Genomic DNA, 22,112 nt, shown 5'->3' with positions numbered 1-22,112 from the left:
ATCATCTGACCACCAGCCACATGGAATGCAAACCAGTAAGTGAAATAACCCAAAGGCCCTGCAGTAATGTCAAGGTGATTCCTGCACTTAGTGTGAAACTTGGAAAACGACATGACAAAGTGAAACGAGAAGAAAGTTTATTGGCTCCAGCAAAACAATGGAGAACACTTATTATGAAAAACAATAAATACTGATTTGAAGGGCTGTATAAAATTTGCACACAGAACAAAACTTGGACAAGCCTTCCTTTTGATAAATTGAGTGCTGAGAATCCCCCAGATGACAAGTCACACAAGGCAGAAGGTATGCCTGCCCTCACCTGCAGAGATGGCTGAGCAATGACAAGGCTCAGTATCACCATTGCCCAAGGTAGATACACCCCAACATGCATAGAGGGGCCAAGGCCCATTATCCCCTAGCCCAGTTTGGACAAGCTGACTTGATGGCTTTCATGCTTCCCTGAGAAGAACCCATTTTGGAAAGGGTATTTATTACCCATCTCTGTCCCTTGTTTCCATTTCCTGAGTACAAAGTGAAACTCCCAATTTTTGCCAAGGCTGTGTATCTAAAGCAGGGGTTCTCAACCCTATGAATCAATGAGAGTTTGTCAAAACAGATTGCTGGGCACTGGGGTGGAGCCAAAAGTATTTGTTTTTCCAACAAGTTCCCAAGTGGTGCTGATGCTACTTGTCTGGTGATCTTCTTGAAAACCACTGATCAACAGAGAACAGCCATATTCAGTCCCTCCTTGAAATCCTCATCACAGGCCCCATGTTGTTCTGGTTTTTCCTTATTAGATAAAAGGAGACTGGTAGCTCTCTTCTCCACCCACCATGCATGCCTAGAATCATACAAATAGAAGCAGGGATATTTTGCTCACCCTTTGAACCATAGAGAAATAATGAAGCATATTCATTTGGCCTCAAACCCTCCAAAAGTACTAGAAGAGATGGATTTAATGGAACTCTGAAAAATTGAGAGATTCCTTGGAGAACTCCCGGGCTGTTTCTCCAGTCTCTCCATAAGTGCTCAGATCAGTTCAATTATAAACATTTCCTTACAAGTAAATTTGAAGATGGTTAAAGTTCTCAGGTGGTAAACCCCCGAGTATATTTGAGAAAAAAAAAAAAAAAAGAAGAAGAAGAAAGTAGTAGAGTACTAACAACAGTGGCCAAAGTCTTGGTGGGACAGTGTTTAGAAAGTTTCTTCCCCTCTTTGGCTAAGTTTTAGTTGAAAGAGTGTAGCCAAAACTGTAACCAAAAGAGGCATTACGCTTCCAGAAAAATCTCAAGGAAAAATACTGCAAGCAACAGTAGTAGCAGTTGGATCAGATTCTAAAGGAAAAAGTGGGAGAGATTCAACCAGTGAGTGTGAAAGTTGTAGGTATAGTTCTTTGCCCAGAATATGGAGACACCAAAGTAGTTCTACGTGACACTGAATAGAGATGGTGACATTCTCAGAGAGCATGTAGACTAAAGTAATTCATTATTGAAATGGCATCCAGTGAAGCTGCCCATTCCAGGGAAGTTGTGAAATCTTTTATCATGTAAATAATTTGTGTCTCTTTTATAATAAACTAATGGTACCCCAAAAAAGAAGCTCCTTTCTCAACTCTAGTGGGATCCTGTCACTGACCGGCAGATGGATGTCCCATGGATACAGTGACCATATAATCTATTACTCTCACCTAGACTCTTCTGAGAGCCAAAAACGGCATTATTAATAATCACAAAGGGACTATGGCAGGCAAATGGGAATCTAGGTATCAGATGGGCCCACCAATAAAGAACCCAAAAGGAAGCAAGTGGAAAGGTTATTTTTAAGATTTTTTAAAATGTATTTATTCATGAGAGACACACAGAGAGAGAGGGGCAGAGACAAAGGCAGAGGGAGAAGCAGGCTCCATGCAGGGAGCCCGACGCGGGACTCGACCCCGGGGCTCCAGGATCACACCCCAGGCCGAAGGCAGGCCCTAAACCGCTGAGCCACCTGGGCGTGCCGAGGAAAGGTTATCCATATCTGCTATTGTCTTATGTAGACCCCTCACTTCTACTACGTTCTGTATCTTGGCTATGTAAATTAAGGACTTTCAACAGGTGTCTGCGGGAGTCTGTATGGGTTCTTTTCCTTCTAATTTTCAACTGACCTGCAATGTGAAGGTGGCAAGATGTTTTCCCAGAAGTTTGGAAATTGAGCTTGTGCGCCTATTCTAACCATTTCCTGTCAGAAGTAGCTTTGGCAGGAACACCAGAGCCACTGGCAGTGGCAACACTGGCTTGTTTTGATGTACACTTTCCTTGATGTGGGCACAGCAGTGAGCCCAACATCAAAGGCTGACTCAATTGCCCATTGCCTGCCTGGTTAAACATTACCCAGGGGTCCTCATCAAAGCCTTGCTTTGACACTTCATCCCTGCCTAACTCAGATGAGCAAGATCAACCTTTCCCCAACAACAGAACCTTTTCTGGCTCCTGGAAGGGGCATCTAGAACTGGTGTTTTCATAGCTGCTTTCTCCCAAATCAGAAGGCATGAACTGGCAGCTGACAAGACAGAAATGGCCCAGCAAGGCAGAACACACAATCCACATACTTTGTTGTACCAACATGTAAAAATCGGGTACTTTCATATTGAAAAAATACAAATTTCAGACAAAATTGGCTTCTTAATACTCAGAGGCTCCAGCAACAATGCCTGGACCATCTGATAAAGGGCGGGAGGCAAGGAAGAGTTGGAGAGGGTGGCGTTCTGAAGGAGAGAGAAGACCAGAAGGCCAAGGACACTCGAAGAGCAAAAGTAGCATCTCAAGGAGGGGTCAGGCTGCGGTATGGACAGCGCGGATGCTGTGGACAACATTACAAAAACATCTATTTGCCAAGGAGGGACATTAGAATTTTACTAGATATGTGTGTAGGAGACAGACTAGGTGGTACAAAAGGGAATAAACAGACTAAAATGAGTGGGTGCAGAACTGAACATCTAGAGATTAACCTTCAAAACTAACATCCACTTAGAGTGAGCAGTTGTAAAAAATGGAATTTTGTATGATAGAGGAAGGTCACACTTGGCTGCAGCGAGAGAGCTGCTAATGCAGAAAAAGAATGAATGCATCAAAGGGCAAGGGCACAGTCCTGGCAACAACCAGACCAAATCACAGAGGGCAGAGTACAACATTCGGATAGAGGGTCTGGTGGAGAACAGATGAGACGGCCTTGAATGTCAGGTTCACAGCCATGTCGTATGCCCAAAGGACAGGGACAGCATGGCCAGGCAAGTGTTTGCTCCCTTTCCAAAGGGCATGCTCCTGGAAAGGCTGCATTGGAGTGACTGTGAAGGATCCACAGAAAAATGTGCTATAAGAAAATACTTGCCTTGTCAAAAAAGTCAACTAATATTTTTTGAGCAAATATTATGAACTATTGGGAAAAAAAACAAACACTTCAGTACATAAAAATATGACAGAAGCACCCAGTTTAAAGGGATCTTTTAAAGGGATCTTTACAGAAACTCAAAGTCTATCTCTGTGATGTGAATATTTACTAAGGAGAGCAAATGCTTGATCGCAGTTGGAGAGTTCTGGGTCCGTAATAAAACCATGCACTGCACGCAGGCTCATAAATTTATGTAAGATCATTTCCTATAAGCATTTTAATAAAGTGCTATATAAAATCAAACAAGAACAACTGTATAATGAATTATGTCAGGAACTTTTAACTACAAATGCAAGACATCAAGAATGTATTCATTTTTTGGTTTATTAAAAGAAAACTACACTTCTGTGCTTCTTACAATACATTAACAGGCATAAAAATCAATCAACGTTTCCAAATAAGTTTCGCTCACAAAATCACATAGTATTATTTCACAGTACTTTATAGTAATTCTTTTTACAGCAATTTAACATTTCTTTGTACAACAGGAAAATAACACCTTCCATCAAGGCATTTCAGAGCTTTAGATGTTTAGAAATAAAGTCAAAATTCTTTCAAATGCAATCATTAGTTTGTATTAAACTAGAACACCAGATGCCAAGTTTCAAGTTCCTAAAAAGAGTGTTTTAAAAAACAGATTTACATCCAAATTAAGTCTTAGAAACTTCAATGATAGATCTTATCATTTCTAAACACTAGAACTACCTGTGGATAAAAATCTGCATTCAGTTGTGCATTATTTTCTTCTAGATCTGAATTAAAATCTTCATTATTTACCCCAGTTAATCCTTGTGTTAATTTTGCTACTTTCGGGGGAGAAAACCCAGGATCATTGACGGCCAATCTCTCCATCAAAGGAAAGAGCTCTGACCGCCTATATTAGTTTTCTGTGCTTATTGTCTCCAGGGGAGAAAACATACACCCACTAACTAGAACGTGACTATACACAATGCATGCAAACTCTGCCTCCCTGCCATCTCATTCTGTTTTGTCCCCTTAAATAACTACCTAATGTAGTGGTTCCCAAAATGTTTTCCATGGCATATTAGTGAGAGGTTCATAGGGGTGCCGAGGGGAAAAGAGGGTCACAACGGTTTGGAAATGCCGGGTTAAACAGGCTTGGGACTGGCATATCCTGAGCCCTCACCACGCTAGTGCACAATGGGAGTTTCTTAAAAAAGAAAAAAAAAAAAAAAAAAGAGGATCCACACTTATTTTATCACCAACACTTCTTCTACAAAACACCTATGAACATCTCACAGAGCACTGAGATCTCATGGAGAACCATGGGAAATGCTTTGCCCCTTCAGGTGCCTGGAAGCTTCACAATCTGAGTTTACATTCATGGCAATCCCTGATGTATTTTCTCCACTCGTCCTCGTGACTTTGAGAGACTGAACAGGTCTGAGAAGAAAGACTTGGGAGTACTTTCTCTGTTACTAGTTCTCCATGTTACACACAAATTCCTTCCCTTTGTTTTTCTTGAAATTTAAGGGAGAAAAAAATTCCTTCCTCTTTCTGAAATCACTTAGGACATTCTCAGTTGGAAAGCGTGCAGATTCATATTGCTTATTATTGGATTTTGTTTGTTTTTTAATTTGACTCACAGTCTTCCCCTGGAGGGCATGCATTTCAGTGTTAGAGAAATGCAGGAGAGTAAACTGTAATAAATTATTTACAAGCACCTAGTTTGTTTAATCTTACATGGAAGCCATTCGCTTTTGGAAAACAGTGAAAATAAATCTTCAAGCAAAAACAGTGCTACCTGGAAGCCTTACTGTGATGATGTATGTTTTTTTTCAGTAATGAGGCACTGAAGAATGAGTTGTGCTAAAATTAACTCAGGGTCAGCTTGTCTGGATGAGCATAACTTTGGTTGAGATTATTCTTCCTTAAAAAAGGTTTTCAAAGCACCAGTTAATTACAAAAAGCATGCATATTTATTCTCACAGTGAGTTAAGTTGCGAGAGAGCTAGCAAATCATACATCGCATTCCTCAAAGCATCTGATTATATTTCCAGAAAACAAACCAACTGAAAAGGAAAATAAAGCCAGAGGAGCCACTGTTCCCTGCTCAGGCCAGCACAGCAGTGGCTCTTAGCAGAAGTCTCAGGTAGGGCAGCAGACTCCACTCAAAGTCACTCCCAACCTTGACTTCCCAGGTAACTGAGAGAATCTGAGCAATCCTTGATCTATGATTTAGAGGGAGAATGAGAGAGACTAGTGCGATGACGGCCAGTCGAGAAAAGGAACGCCCGTGGGGATTAGTAAGTCTCCCTGGGTGTTCCTCCACAGGCACAGCTCCAGTCCACAGAAGTGCTCCTCTGTCCCCGTTAGTCAAACAGAGTGCTACAAGGTGGAGACCCCACTCCACACCAGAGCCACTACAACACTGACAATGGCTTAAGGGTACATGAGTTCCTATCAAGAACAAATATAACCTACACACGGAATTTGAGAAGACTGGAAAAAGATCACGACAGCACAGCATTATTGCTATGAGTTTCAAAGGAGATATTTCATACAACATGAAGTACCGATCAGTACCCTTTCCTCTCCTGACACACACAGAGGACGATACAATTAGTGTTTAAAGTCCAAGCTTATAAAAGTACAAACTAAATTCTCAGTACTTTCTAATTCAAAGACTATATGCAATATTCTTCAAGAAAAATTCCTAATTCCATAATACCGTGGAGAGAAAGAACAGTAAGATGCTAGAAAATATTTTCATATCACATGATCTTTATGAAATCACCATAATTACAATGCACAGTTATGCTCCCTGCTCATAAAAAGGCACCTACCCATTATGAACAGACAATTTTTCATGACAATTTGCCACTATGTGGCATCAGGGTGTAGGCATGTAACCCACATACATTTTTTTAAAACCATGGTTTTTCCTCATAGCTAAAAATCCATACATGCCTCGAACCACTGACTAGTCAACAGGGCTACGACATATATGGTACAGGTTGTACACCACACGACTTGAGTGGGCACCAGTCACCTGGACAGGATGCTGTACACAATCTGTACAAGGTACATGAGCCCTGGGGCAGCAGCCTATCACCACAGCACTTTACCCTAACACAGTCTCTCAGGCCAAGCTAATCAGGTTAGGACAACTGCTATTTGGTTGGAGAATCTCCAAGAAAGAGCTGCACCTGTGACAGGCGGGTGCCACCCGAGGGTGGGAAGGGGTACAGACATAAAACAGGACTCGTTCCTAAATCCTTGCTGGTCATTTAAAACTCAATGGCACTTTTTCTACATGAGCAAAAGTTCAAAGTAGGTGTTCTGGCCAAGTTCACCTTGAATTTTGCCAGCCAAATTTACCTCCTGATGGTAACAGTTTAATCACATTAGCTCTATTTCTGACATAAACTAATATTGTGTTTTCAGGTAGCTTTTAAAAAACTTTCTAAATCTGACTGCGAAGGACAGCACAGTGATACCTGGGTGTGATAAAGATCAGCCCATTATTTGTAAAGCACTTTGGGATGAAAGGTGTCCCCTTTAAGACTTAGCTACTATTGACAAAAACTGAAAAAAAAAAAAAAAATCAACAGTGAATGGATGACTCAATTATGTTTAAAGGAAGTATTAACCATTAATCAGAAAGTATACCGACAAATTATCCGACAGTATTAAGTATACAAGATTCAGTTCTAGAACGAATCTACATTTTTGTGCCCATCACAGTAGTTTAGTCCTATACTTAAAAGGTAAATCTTTTAATATAAACTCCAAAATAATTTTTTGAGATTTCATTTTGTCATCTATTGATGATGAATTGCAAGCGGAGGCTGCTGTGTCATCTCGGAGTAGGGATAAGCACAGACCCACGGAGGGGAAGGCACTTGTCTTCCAGCACGTCAGATTAGGACAGGTCAGGCCTGACCACACGCTGGCACCTTCAACTCTCAAGCCAGAGGCTGGAGCCTACCAGGGACTCGTCCCATGCCCTTAACTTGCCAGAGGTGCCAGGAGTTACCTACAGCACCACAAAACTCAGAATGTATTCTAGGAGTTTTTGCCGGTTGCGTTGAGGTAGAAACGTGCTGCTGAGTTCTAAAACAGACACTCTCTTTTGTTTGGTCTCTTTGAAAACCTAGAGAGAAAGTTTAAATTAAAGACAAACCAAAAAAAGACATTCCTATTACCAACCCTGACCTCTGTTCTAGACCCCAAAAGGCACAAAGGCATATAAAACTGTATCTTGGCTTTAAGTAAATGTACTACGGGTTTTCACAAGTATGGGGTGGAGAGGTTATGGATGTAGGTGTCGTGTTCTTTGGGGTAGAGTCCAATCAGTACACTATACTTTAAAATCTGTGTTAGGATAGTCACAAATAGTTCCTTACAAATGCCATTAGTACCTCCATGGAACTCATGTCCCATATGACACATGAAGGAAGGTTAAGTATACTAGAGGGTATGTCTGGCAATACTGGTAAAAACCCAGTAACTGAAAATCATATGGCATAACTAATATCCCTGTCAAAACTTGTAGTAGCTAGCATCTTGAAACACACTGCCACCAGTTATATATAAATGGTCTTGAGATAAAAATGAAAGCCAGGGAAATACTAGAACATTAGAAATAAATCTGTACTGATGGGCACTTTTAACATACCTGTCCCCCTCCCAATCCCCAGAAATGTGGTCATGACTAGTCCAGCACAACCTGCTTTTCTCAGGGCCCACCCCAGATGCAGGTGGCTCAAACAGACCAGAGCTGATCAGAAAGAGAAGTTAACACATGCCTTCATACCATAAGCGGTGGGTACTCACCCCAATATCCTTAAACATTTTCACAGCATTCTTCACAAGGCAGTAAGTGGCACTCTCCGCTGTAGAGAAAGGATAAGACCTTGTCAAAAGTTCAAGCCTAACAAACTCAAAAACCCCAATATCCACAGTATGAAAGTGTGGGAGGCCCTGGAGAGGGTGTGAACAAGTCAGCAGATCGGGCTCGAGCTCCATTTCTGCTACTGGCAACCTGTGAGGTCTCAAAGGATTTGCTGTTTCTTTAAACCCATTCTGTCATCCTTTTAAGGCAAAAAGAGCAAGAAAGAGGGAGGAAGGGAAACGAGAAAGAAAGGAAAACAAGGAGAAATGCCTATAACATCCATCTTGAAGGATTTTTTGAGAGAAGTAAACAAGACAGTGGGGAGAAATTCTGTTAATCTGCACAGTGATGCACAGATGTTCCCATAGCAGTGGAGTCAGAAACAGCACAAATCTAGAGGTCAGAAAAAAAGAGTTCTGAATCCAGGTGTGCCCATGAACTAGCTGTGTGACCTACAATAGTTTCCTCATCTATAAAGTGAGTACTCGATCTCTACATATCTATCTAGAGATAAATCTATAACTATATAGGTCTATAAGACTATGGGGAGAAGAAGGGAGAGAGAGAGATAGGTCTAGAGAGAAATTACCTCTAGGTCCCTTCTGCCTCTAAAAAGTATGGATTCCAAGCAGTTTCAGTCCTAAGCCATCACTGTGTAAAACACTACTCCCACCCTAGTCACACTCCCATAAACATGGACTCTACTAAGCGGTGGCTGGATGGGGAGCACCAGAAACACATCACTGCAGGCGTGCAAACTGGCACATCACCCCAGGACCAGCCACAATACCCCCAGAAGCTGTGACAGGCAACTCTATTCCTAGATGCAGCCTGGTGTAAATGAGGGCATATGTTTGCCCAGTGTTCAAACATGTTCGCAGTAGCACTAGTCACCATAGCTCCAAGGTGCAGACAACCCAACTCTCCATCAATGATGGAAATAAATGAAACATAGTAAATGTTTCTGCCTGGGAGGACTATACAGCAACAACAATAATAACCAAAGGACCACCTGTGCTATCATGTATGCTCTCACTTACAATGCTAAGTGAAGGAAGCCACACAGGACAGTACCTGTATCATTCCATTTATGTAACATCCCCACACAGATAATAACAGCAATCTAGGAAGTTAGAGGTCAGGATAAGTTTGCATTTTTTCCCTTTTGTCTACCATTAGCAGATTCCTGTGATCAAAAAAGGCCTAACTTTTGGGGATCCCTGGGTGGCTCAGCGGTTTAGCACCTGCCTTCAGCCCAGGGCCTGATCCTGGACACCCGGGATTGAGTCCCATGTCAGGCTACATACCATAGACAGCAACACTTCTCTCCGTCCTGGTGATCAAGTACTTGTGCAACTTCTGCAGATACTCAGGCTCCGGGACAGGCCCGCTGAAGTTGTGGATGAAGATGGCGGCCGAGCTGTAGGCCTCGAGCAAAGGCCCGAGCAGCCGCTGGAGGAAGGTGATGAACTGCTGGTGCTCCTTGGACTGGCTCACCTGGGAGTGCGAGGGTGGGAGATGAAGTCATGGAGCAGGGACAGAAGAAACGAGCCTGTGACACAGCAACCTCCTCAGAGGCGGAAGTGGAGCGGGCAGCCTCTTCTGGCCCCTTCACAGAAACAGCCGGCCGCTCCGGGGGCACAGACCCTCTGCTCAAAAGGACTCTGGCTTTGAAATGGGCTCTTTTATTGGGAGTCACTACTTTCTATAGTATTTGAGGTTTGTACTCCCTACACAGCTGCCTAGAAGAAACCGGCATACCTGAATGACAGAGTTACGACATATCGTCATCACTGAACATAGCTGGTCCTGAGGCCAGACCCTCCAGGGTTTCACTCCAGTGTGAAAGAGGGCACATGGTAAGACCACCAAGGTCACCTCAATCCTCCCCAGCCCTCACTTCCAGCTACCCCACACGGCCTTTGGCCCATATCCCAGCACAGTGGGGAGTGACAGTAGTGCTGATGGGGTGCTGGGTGGCAGAGGGGGCTCTCACTGTACCCCCCAAAACAGGCACATTCAGGTAAGCCCCTCTGCAGTGTGGCAGCAAGATCACTGCCCCATCTTAATGATGATAATACCCAAAATGCAGAAACTTCTAAAGCTCAGGTGAACTTTCCAGAAGTGACACCTCCTGAATCTCTGTGTGTTTGTGTGTAAATTAGGGGTGTTACTGAGTAATCCATTTAGGATATTCAGAAAAAAATGGGTCATTATTAACATAATATTACAAATCAGGGACAATCAATCTTTCATAAATCTGAAGTTTCCCGTGATGGGATTTGTTTTGATTGAAGGCAAAGAGCTCAACATATGAAATTTGGGGAGGCTTGACAAGACTGAGCATGCCTCAGAAAGAGCCACGGGCTGCGTGGCAGCTGAGACCTACTCCCTCCACCACCTGGTCCAGCGCTGCTGGCTTTGTGGAGGACCGAACACTGTCCCCCTCTTCGGGAGGAAGTGAAGGTGTTGGGAAACAGCTTTGCTTCCTGTGCATTTTGATGAGAGGGTCAGGAAGCGTCTCACTCGTGTTCATCTTCCCAAATTTTGTTTCCTTTACCATTATCTGCACCCAAACTGAGCAACTGGGGGGTATTTGCTCACCGCGAACATTTGAGTGTCTTTACTAGGCAGCAAGGACCACAGCTGGTTTGTGGGTACCAGAAATGTGGGTAAGTCAGCAGAGTCTCAGTTGCTAAGAACCTCATTGACTAGGGGCAACATAAACCTCAGCTCCTCACTATAACGTCCACCAGAATTCTTCACCGAAATACCTTCAGGTAGCAATCTCGCTGCTCCTCACCAAAATCACTGTCTTCATCTTCTTCATCACTTCTCCAAGACAAAGGCTCAGGAAGCTTCTTGTCCCACTGCTGCTCAGCAAGACTGGGACTGATATCTTCCTGGTCATCTTGCTATGCCAAAGAGATAGCAAACAGCAAACAAACATGTGTGGGCACACAGACATCTGCGTGGCTGGATGTCAGACCAGCATCCTCTCGCCCTGCCCTCCCAACTCCCCTCTGTTAGCCCCTACAGCATCAGCCCACCTCCCGCTCCAAACAGTCACTCGGGAGACAGTGGGGAGGGAAAGAAGGAAAGAAAGAGGTAGCAGGGGAAGCTACCAGGTAGAGCAAATAAAAATACCCTGACCTCCCCTAAACTGATATCTACTTTCCCAGGCCATACCTGCTATACCCAGTACAAAAATCAAAATCTCAAAAGAGAAAAATGCGTGTGTGCAAGCTACAAGCACATGGATATGAGACACATCTCATCTTGGAATGAACACTTTCGGGTGTCACTGAGTCAAGTCAAGGTATGTTCTAGACACCAATTACACAAAAGAAACCAAAATATTAAAAACAATCCCAAAAGATGTTCGCTCTCCCTATTCTTTCTCTTCATGTGGACTTGACTATATATATCAAGATGTAATTATTGGCTAAAATCATTGGTTGTAACACTGGTTAAAATAACTGGTAGAAAAGATAAGGAAGAGCCAGAAATTAAATAAAGGCAAATAAAGGAAAGCCATTCTTCTTACCTCTGCCACAACGAGAATGCCATACTGGATAAACCTTCCTACTGTTTCATGGCAAATTTGGTAAAATGTCTGGCAAGGCTGAAAAGAAAAGGCATTTAAATAATGTCACTGACCTTCTTAAAAAGTTTTTTTTTAAGATTTTATTTATTTGAGAGACACAGAGAACACCAGTGCAGGGGGGAAGACAGCGAGAGAGAGAGAGGGAGAAGCAGATTTCCCACTGAGCAGGGAGCCTGACACCAGGGCTCGATCCCAGGACCCCGGGATCATGACCTGAGCTGAAGGCAGATGCTTAACCCAACTGAGCCAACCAGGTGCCCCATCACTGACCTTTTTTAACGACAGAAAACACAAGGTAACTGCTAAATGCTTCCATATCAACCAACTGACTCCATTGGGCAAGTCCTAAGATTCCTGAGGCCCACCCTCCATGGTCAAGGGCAATGTTCAAGAAGAGCCCTTGTTCTGTATCTGGTAGAGCACCCAGTGTGGCACCACCTGCACAGATGCCCTGAAACTGTCTCCTCCCACAGTGGGGCAACTCTCAGAAGGGTTGCTCATCAAGCCCCTATAGTCTTTCTTTTCCTTCATAAGACAACTTCTCTGCAAATGCTACCTTACAGTAAACACACGTACGTAAAGGTGGTGGAAGAGGAAACATGCTATTCAAGTCATTCAAAAATGACCCAGGAAAAGGACAAGGTCAATCTTGGGAACTTTATCCACTCCATCCCATCCCACCCTGTCCCTCAAAGTTCATACAAAACAGATTCCACAACAGGACGACAATATACCATATGCAAAGATCACTGTACTCACAATACACATACTCATAAATGTCCCAGGACACATTCAAATAAGTGAGAGAGAGTGCAAGACTTCAAATAGAATATGAATACTATTTGTTGATGATTCTGAGAAACAAGATTCTATTGCTTAATATGTATGCCTCATTATGGATGTTTAATGGTAACTGAATGTAACAAATGCTCAGCAGCCCTGCAGAGACTTAGTTTTCCCATTTGTAAAATGACAAGGGGTTGAACAGATGATTTTTAAGACTTTCTGGCTCTTATCTTCTGGGCGTGTTAATTATTTACAAGCCTCTAACCCAGTGCCTTATGTACAATAAGAGCTCAGTCACTTGGGATCCATCTGATGGAGAATGTTGAGCAATCTGTCCTATCATGCCTTATAACTACATGAAGGGTTCACTGGAGCAGTGACCCCAATGGCAAACAAAGATAGTAAACAACATACTGGCCCGAGGGTCACTGACTCCCAGGAGTAGAATGTAAAGCTTCAATAACAGACCAAACATTCTCTGCGAGAACAAAGGTGGCTTATGTTTGCATTAAAGTTCTCAAGGAAAAGAGAAGAGGCAACACTAAAAAGTCTTCACTTACGAGGGATATGGTGCCTTCGTTAGAGAGAAGACAGCAGAGGCTGGCAGCCTTCCGCACCAGCTGTTCCTGGCTGACCAGGCTGGGGGATGTACCTGAAGGCCCTCCTGTGCCTCTCTTGTTCAGAACTGCGTAAAGGCTGCAGGCTAAAGAAAGGAAAACATCAATGAAGCCGGCAGCCTCACAGTTCCAAGGAAAACTTCAACCAGGCTCAGAAAACTTGAATTACCTTAATAGATCATGAACAAATCAGAAATAACAGTCTGCATTCACTGGGGAAAAATGTAAGTAAATCCCTGCAAGATTCACTCCTCACAATTCCATGTGATCCCAATGCCATCCAACATCTTCTTCAGGGGCTTCAATCCCTCCCGCTCTCCGTCTCTGTTCCCTCTGGATCCCCTACACTCACTTCACTGCCATGTGGACTTCTCACTCAGATTTTCAGCTTCTGATAGCAAAATACCTTCCCTCTCCTCCTTAGTAATAAGTGTAACACTATGCAAACAGTGATTCAGTAACAACTCATCCATAAATAAATGTAAAAATAAGTTAGATTTAGCAGATTACATAATTTGAAAACTAAAAGTACAGCAACACATCCCCTCCAACAAGGGGCTACCGTCCAAATCAACAGACGCCACCATGTGCTTTAGGCCCTTTCAGCTTCCACGAAGCCATTTCAGGGCAAGCCGTACCTATGATGGCCTCCATGATGAAGACATGGAGCACTCCGTTGCTGTAGAAGTTGAGTTCAAAGACTGATGGGACAGTTGTGCTGGGAGTAATAAAAAACTCATCATTCCTACTAGTGTGGGTGATTGTGACGCAATTTCCCAGCAGCTGTATGGCATGCATGACTACATCTTCTGAGTTTCCTGAGAAGCCCAGGTCAAAATCACGAGCCAGGACTTCCTCCTTCATCACAAAGAAGTCCTCCACCAATGTGGAGAGATCAATTCCCTAAAGAAAAAGACAGAAATGGTCTCACAACAGTGGAAAACTGCTTCCCAAAAGGTGAAGAGGCCAGTCCAAGGATTTTATTTCTTGCCTTGGCTTTCCTGCAGCCCACTGTTGGTCATATAGTGGCCAGAATATCAGGGCACAGAATATCAAAATACTAGTGAAAAAGCTGGTCCTCCAGAAAGTCAAGATACATCCAGAAAACACTCTGGTCACAACACATGATATGATCACAAAGGGGAGAAGCAGCCATCTAAAAGTAAGAAATGCTTATGTTTTAGCAATTATTCCCCTCATTTTATTTAACAATTTTATTATTTGAGAGCACGAGAGAACACAAGCAGGGAGAGCAGCAGAGGAAGAGGGACAAACAGATTTCCCACTGAGCAGGAAGCCCAATGCAGGGCTTGATCCCCAGACCCCGGGGATCATGACCTGAGCCAAATGCTGACATGTAACTGACTGAGCCACCCAGGTGCCCCACTTTCCCTCATTTTATTGTATTTTTTAAAAAATTTTTTTTAATTAAAGATTTTATTTATTTATTCATGAGAGACACAGAGAGAGGCAGAGACACAGGCAGAGGGAGAAGCAGGCTTCATGCTGGAAGCCTGACATGGGACTTAATCCCGGGTCTCCAGGATCACAACCTGGACTGAAGGCAAAGCTAAACCACTGAGCCACCCGGGCTGCCCTTATTATATATTTTTTTTAAAAAAAACATTTTGTTTATTTAAGAGAGAGGGAGTGAGAGACAGCACGAGCAGGGGGTAGTAGAGGGAGATGGAGAAGACTCCTTGCTGTGCAGGAAGCCCATCATTGGGCTCAATCCTAGGACTCTGGAATCATGACCTGAGCCAAAAGCAGACGCTTAACCAACTAAGCCACTCAGGTGCCCTCATTTTAAATATTTATCTGGGGCAGTCGGTGGCTTAGCGGTTTAGCACTGCCTTTAGCCCAGGGCATTATCCTGGAGACCCGGGATCGAGTCCCACGTCAGGCTCATTACATGAAGCCTGCTTCTCCCTCTGCCTGTGTCTCTGCCTCTCTCTCTCTCTCTGTTACTCATGAATAAATAAATAAATTCTTTAAAAATAATAAATAAATATTTATTTATCTATCTATCTGACAACTACTTATTTGGTGCTTACAATATATATACACATACACACACGTAGGCACTATGTTTGGTGTTGAGTGGAACAGATGTGGTCTTCTCCATCACAGTACTTAGACAAGTGCATGAAGGGAATGTGACCCTAATTTAAGTCACATAGTTGTCAGAACACTTACTGCATGTCCATGCAATATGCCTTATTTACGTGAACGTGAACTATATTACTCAAAGAGAGTCCTACTGTCATCTGTATTACGCAGTCTCTGAGATTTTTTTTTTCTTTTTTTTTTTTTAACATAGACTTCTTCCTCCATCAGATCTGTAAGCTCCTGTGGGCAGAGTGCTTAGCTTATTTTACTGGTTATCTCAGAAGCACAAGCCAGGATGAGGCCACACTTATTAGTGAACAAGTATTTAAACAGCAGACACGGCATCCTCTGCTTCCCCTTAAGTGCAGGTGACACTGCAGACATACCTGCCTGTGTCTGTAGAGCAGCAGGCAGGCCACGATGTGTGTTGACATAATGGCACAGGACTTGCTAGCAGCTGGAAGGCAAACACAAAGCTTTAGGGTCCCTTTTTTTAATACCACTGAAAGTCTCTAAAAAGTACCTAAACCTTAAATAGGAGGATTTAAAACTATAAATACCTCTACGTTTCCTGTCACTATAATTTACTGAAGGGAAATTACAGCATTACACCATGCTCTGGCCAACAGATCCTCCGTAGAGATCACTATGATGATGTAACAGAATCTGGCCTAAGACAGCTCCACTTTCCAAACAGGCCAGTGGAATTTAGTTACTGAATGACCGAGAGACACCTTTATGGAAATACCAAGACCCAAAGCAGAAGCCGTTCTGGCAGTTCTACAGGGTCTCCCACTTTTGAGTTTGACTTAGTACTCTAGTAGCTGCATCTCTACTGTTCTAGTAGCTGCATCACTACAGCCTTCCTCTTGCAGGCAGATTCACCATCACAGTAAAACAGATGTGCAGTGGGAGAAGGGGTAGTAGATTTGAAGTCAGAAAATCTGGACTAAACTCTAATTTCTAAAACTGACTAATTTCATAACTTGGGGGGAAATTACTTCAACCCCCGTGCCGTAGCTTCCTCATTGGTAAGATGAAAATGCTGCCTCACTCACTGGGCTGAGGAGGCAATGACCCACCTGCCAGGTAGAGATATGGAGGGAGAGGGCAAAAATATATTTGAGAATGACCATAGTCCATAACCCAATACTCAGAATTTGTAGGAAATAATTACATAAATCAAATATAAGAACATCTATGGAATAATCTGAAACAAACACACTGTGAGTTTTCTGAGATAATAATGAATTCACGAATACTTCACTCACAGTCAGTGTTGTCTCTAGCGTTTGAAAAACAAAAAAAAGTACCAACTACCACATTTATAGCCATTAAAAAGAATATTCATAAATAGTTTTTAAAAAAATGAATAAATATTTGTGTTATAAATGCAAAACAGTGCAATACAAAACATTTTTAGAGACTACACAGCAACATCCCTGGTTATCTAAGTAAGGGATTTTTTATTTATCTTCCAACTTTTCCACATTATAGGTGTATTATTTCTAGCATCAGAATTTAAGAAAGAGACGCAAATAGAGGTGCATAAGAAAGAATACCCTGACCTCGGGTGAAGCAAGAGCAGGAGCAGCTGAAGTGGCAGGAGCGAGAGGAGGTGAGGAAGCCCCCACACTGGTGTTGCCAGGAAGTGCTGAGAGTCTGGCCTCACTGGGAGTGAGGCTCAGAGAATAACAAGGAGAGCCCACCTGGGCTGTGCACCAAGGGACCTCACCGCTACCACTGCCACTGCCACAGGATTTTAAAGCAGACTCTACCACATGATACACACTGTCATTTGGGACTCAGAGACGGCTAATTCTGCACTCAACTCACTCTGCTCTGGCTCACATCCACTTGAATTACGTGTGCACGGCTATGCCACCAAGAAGAGCATAAGCTCATGCAGAACTGCTAATTATTCCATTTGTATCCCCCATGGCTGAAACAAAGCTGTATGCACACACGACAGCCCCTCAATATTTGCTGGATAAAAATGATCATGGGGTCAGCAGGGGAAAGGGACATGCAACTATAAACCCACATGCAATATACTACTAATTAGTTCAAAGAAACAAATTCATGAACAAAAGAGGCAATAAATCATTGTGACAGTACTCATTTGTAAAAAGCATAAGACTCATCATATGAGCACCTACTAATTATCAGGCACTGTGTGTGATGTTTTACCCAATTATTTCAAATCCCCAAAGCATCACCTTCTAATAACTTGCCATCACCACCTATGTAGTAGGTAATGGCACCAGAAGCAGAACCTAACTGCAGCAGGTTCTAAAATCAGTGTGGTGCGCCCTGCCCCACGCTGGGTCTCAACTGCAGAATTAAAGGGTTTGGTACTGTGCTTACTGAAGAGAATGTGCTCAGCCAGATTTGCAATCAGCCTTCTTCGGAAGGATTCATCGGTTACATTTCTGGACTCATCAATGGATGTGTCTGCACCTTCATCAGCAGCATCACTGGGTCTGAAAAGAATTGTTTTAATTAGACTCTACAAGCTCTTTTAACCAAACTATCCAAAACTAAGGCATAAATGTCTTAAATGCTTTCAATTACTCTATAATGTAAATTTAAACCACAAATAGATTTATATGCATTGTTTCCCTCCACAATATGCCTTACTATATTTATATATGTAGTATACTCTCCTGACCAAAAGATTTTATTGAGTCATGACTAGGTAATCTATTGATACATCACTTCCAAAATCCACTGGCTGAAAAAAGCAAGATACCTCATTTAAGACATTTCTAAAATTGAACACATTAAGGGAAGGGCTTAATATTTAATTTTGCTAAGTTACGATTCAACTTAAATTCTAGAAAATCTACATAGGAATTCTTCTATACACTGCACTTAGGTACAATACGCATAACCTATGCTACTACCAAAAGGAATTCAGTTCCAACACTCAAAAGTATAAATCAAGTAAGAACTCATACCTGATTCACACAATCAAAAAGATGTTAGAACACAAATAATCAAAAGCCTCCAGACTGATATGAAAATGCATTACTTCACTAGCCTTTAACAGACCAAGAGAAAAGTTACCCAAAGTGAGGATGTGAAAATGAGAATGTGCTCATTCTTCATACCTGCCCTACGACCCAACAATTGCACCGCTGGGGATTTACCCCAAAGATACAGATGCAATGAAACGCCGGGACACCTGCACCCCGATGTTTCTAGCAGCAACGTCCACAATAGCCAAACTGTGGAAGGAGCCTCGGTGTCCATCGAAAGATGAATGCATAAGAAGATGTGGTTTCTGTATACAATGGACTATTACTCAGCCATTAGAAATGACAAATACCCACCATTTGCTTCAACATGGATGGAACTGGAGGCTATTATGCTGAGTGAAATAAGTCAATCGGAGAAGGACAAACATTATATGTTCTCATTCATTTGGGGAATATAAATAATAGTGAAAGATGATAAAAGGGAAGGGAGAAAAAATGGGTGGGAAATGTCAGAAAGGGAGGCAGAACATAAAGACTCCTAACTCTGGGAAGCGAACTGGGGGTGATGGAAGGGGAGGAGGGTGGGGGGGTGGGTGAATGGATGACGGGCACTGAGGGGAGCACTTGACGGGATGAGCACTGGGTGTTATTCTGTATGTTGGCAAATTGAACACCAATAAAAAATAAATTTATTATTTAAAAAAATTCTTTAGAAGAATTTGGGGATGAGTTTGAGTTTAGTACATAAAGAAGTAAACATTGACAAATTTAAGCTATAATTAACTCCAGGGAAAATAAAAGTTGTACAAGCAAGCAAATTGTAACAAAAAGAAAAAAATCTATCTTTCTGTACAATGCCAGAAGTAATAGATTATCTGATAGTTTAGGTAGTATAAAAAACGTCCACAAATCTTACCTTAAAGGAAGTATAGCTGGCAACAATGCTTGCTCTAGAGAAAGTGGAGCAGATACAGGTTTCTGACTTTGGCTTTCTAAATATTCCTGGAGGTGGGGAGGGAATACAATACAATCATTAACTTCCATTGTCTTGCTTACATAAGCCTATATAAAATATAATTCAATCTTCAAAAAACAAAAAGGGAGTGGTTTATAAAATGAGCCATGCTACAGAGCAGGAAGAACTTTCTATATCCTAAACTACCTTCAAAAGTGTAGAACGACACCTACAATGTTGGCAAGCATGAAATCTAAGGACTGATGATACAAAGGATGGGACAATGAATGCTTAAGCAAAATTACATATTTTTTTAGCTAAAAAAAATTTTTTTAAGTAGGCTCCACACCCAACGTGGGGCTTGAACTCCCAACTCTGAGATGAAGAGTTGCATGCCCTACCAAGAACTTTTCTCATATCTACACAAAACTATCTGACATTTCCAATATTATATTTAAAAATATAATGCTTATAACCATGCTTTTAAAAATCATGGTTGTGTTATCATAATGATAGTGATAATAATAATCATAATGATAATCAACACAACCCTGCTTTTTAAAGGAAATCTGACAACCTGAAAGTCACATAATATTCAAAAGAACCTTAATCCAAAAGCAAATCCTAACAGTATAGAGAAGCTGTACAATAATTTTGAAGAGATAAAGTGGTTAAGAAAGGACAAGATTCTTGAAAGCACCTAGCACCACAGTCAGAATCTTTAAAGAAAAACTACGAAAAAGAAAAGGAGGCCTCTGCTCCCTGTCCCTGGGCTCCCAATTCCCTTACTCGTTCTTCTCCCTTCTCCTGGACTGATTCAGTGATCTCAGGAAAGAAAAACTGCCAGGACCTCAGGGACCCACCAGCACCAGGCTTCTACACAAACGGTACCGTGCCTTTGAATGTATGCATGCTGCATTCCACTCGGTAGAACAGAACATGGTCCTAGACTGTCGATTTTACCCAGGTTTTAGGGGCAGGTTTTGAAAAAATTTCCTCTAAAGACAATTTTAAAACATACTATAAGATACCAACGTATATCAATGTGCAGAATTCTCATGAACTAAGAAAGAAACAATAGCAAAAAATGTTGATGCTGGCATCGCCCAGAGATAGACATTTACTGTCCTTTGTCAATAGGCACACTTGGGTGGGAAAATTTAGGAAATGCCAATTTTGACATAGCTCTCATTTTATAAGAGAAGATACCAAGGTCACACAGAGAGGAGGCAGTAGAGACAGAACCAAAGCCCACATCTTCTGACACAGAGCTATGCCAGCACTTTAATACTGCTTCGTTCCAATAAATACTCACCTTTAAGGAAAATGGTTGTGCAAAATCCACTCTGACACATCCATAGTTTTTTCGTAACATTCTGATAACTCCTCTAGCTACGCTCCAAAGGCTCTCATTCTTCTTAGGTTTTCCCTGAATGCCAATTTTGAAAGAACAGCATGGTAAGAAATAAAGCTAACAAGGTATTCTGTTACCCAAAAAATGCCATTTCATTCATTCACTTATTACTTGGACGCTTAAATCAACTGAGCCCAGGTGCCCACCATTTTTTTTTTTTAATGGAAACTAGATGTTTGTATTAAAAGAGACAACAATGGATAAAGAAGGAAAAGTATTCATTGACTGATACCTGTCATAAATGCTTAGCATGCAAAGACGCAAAAAGACATAATCCTTTTATGGGGAGAGACAGTTTGGTCAGTGAAAACCAGAACACTAATTCATTTAGCACACTGTTTACACCACTCACAAAAACACCTCTGCAAACTATGGTACTGGCACAAAAACAGACACATAGATGAACAAAATAGAGTGTCCAGAAATAAACGCATAATTATATGGTCAATTAATCTTCAACAAAGGAAGCAAGAATATGCAATGGTAAAAAAAACTGTCTTCAACAAATTGTGCTGGGAAAACCGGACAACTACTTGCAAAATAATTGAAACTGGATCTCTTTCTTACACCATACACAAAAAAATACACAAAAAATAAACTCAAAATGCATTAAAGAACTAAACATGAGACCTGAAATGATAAAAATCCTTGAGGAGAGCACAGGCAATAATTTCTCTGTCACTGGTCATACCAATATTTTTCTAGACAGGTCTCAAGACAAGGTAAATAAAGACAAAAATAAACTATTAGGGCTACATGAAAGTAAAAAAGTTTCTGCACAGCAAAGGAAACACTGAACAAAACTAAATGACAACCTACTACATGGAAGAAGATATTTGCAAAATGACATATGAGATAAAGGGTTAATATTCAAAATGTATAAAAGAACTTATACAACTCAACACCAAAAAAAGAAAAAAATTTTAAAAATGGGCAGAGGTGCCTAGGTGGCACAGTCCATTGAACATCCAACTCTTAGTTTTGGCTCAAGTCATGATCTCAGGATCATACGATCAAGCCCTTCATCAGGCTCCAGGCTCAGCACAGGTAGTCAGTCTACTTGATTCTTTTTCCCTCTCCCTCTGCCCCTTCCCCTCCCCCCCTGTAGGGGTACATACATTCTCTCTCTCAAATAAATGAATCAATCCTTAACAAAAAAATAAATGGTAGAAGATATGAACAGATAGTTCTCCAAAGAAGACATGCAGATGCCAACAACACATCATCAGGAAGTTCAAATCAAAACTGCAAAGAGGTATCACACCTGTCAGAATGGCTAGCAACAAAACAAGAAACAACTTTTGTCAACGATGTGGAGATAAAAGAACCCTCATGTACTGGTGATGGGAATGCAAA

General features: G+C 41.8%; 1 protein-coding gene across 9 annotated transcripts in view; it reads right to left on the bottom strand.

Moving 5' to 3' along the window:
• Positions 1-3,735: 3,735 nt before the first annotated feature.
• The window catches only part of GPAM (glycerol-3-phosphate acyltransferase, mitochondrial), a 62,748-nt gene continuing 44,371 nt past the window's right edge, over positions 3,736-22,112 (bottom strand). For all 9 annotated transcript variants that reach the window (XM_041746230.1, XM_041746232.1, XM_041746231.1 and 6 more), the window contains 11 exons: positions 20,658-20,771; positions 19,304-19,389; positions 17,774-17,889; positions 15,793-15,863; positions 13,936-14,200; positions 13,241-13,383; positions 11,835-11,912; positions 11,062-11,202; positions 9,595-9,784; positions 8,230-8,288; positions 3,736-7,546 (listed from right to left, as the gene is read on the bottom strand). In XM_041746230.1, coding sequence (XP_041602164.1) covers positions 7,430-7,546; positions 8,230-8,288; positions 9,595-9,784; positions 11,062-11,202; positions 11,835-11,912; positions 13,241-13,383; positions 13,936-14,200; positions 15,793-15,863; positions 17,774-17,889; positions 19,304-19,389; positions 20,658-20,771 — 1,380 coding nt within the window. In that variant the 3' untranslated portion in view covers positions 3,736-7,429. The remainder of the gene's footprint in view (positions 7,547-8,229; positions 8,289-9,594; positions 9,785-11,061; positions 11,203-11,834; positions 11,913-13,240; positions 13,384-13,935; positions 14,201-15,792; positions 15,864-17,773; positions 17,890-19,303; positions 19,390-20,657; positions 20,772-22,112) is intronic.

This window comes from Vulpes lagopus, chromosome 2 (assembly GCF_018345385.1).
Source record: "Vulpes lagopus strain Blue_001 chromosome 2, ASM1834538v1, whole genome shotgun sequence".
Lineage (NCBI taxonomy): Eukaryota > Metazoa > Chordata > Mammalia > Carnivora > Canidae > Vulpes > Vulpes lagopus.
The sequence above is the reverse complement of the archived record's forward strand: the minus strand, read 5'-3'. Positions and strand labels throughout refer to the sequence as shown.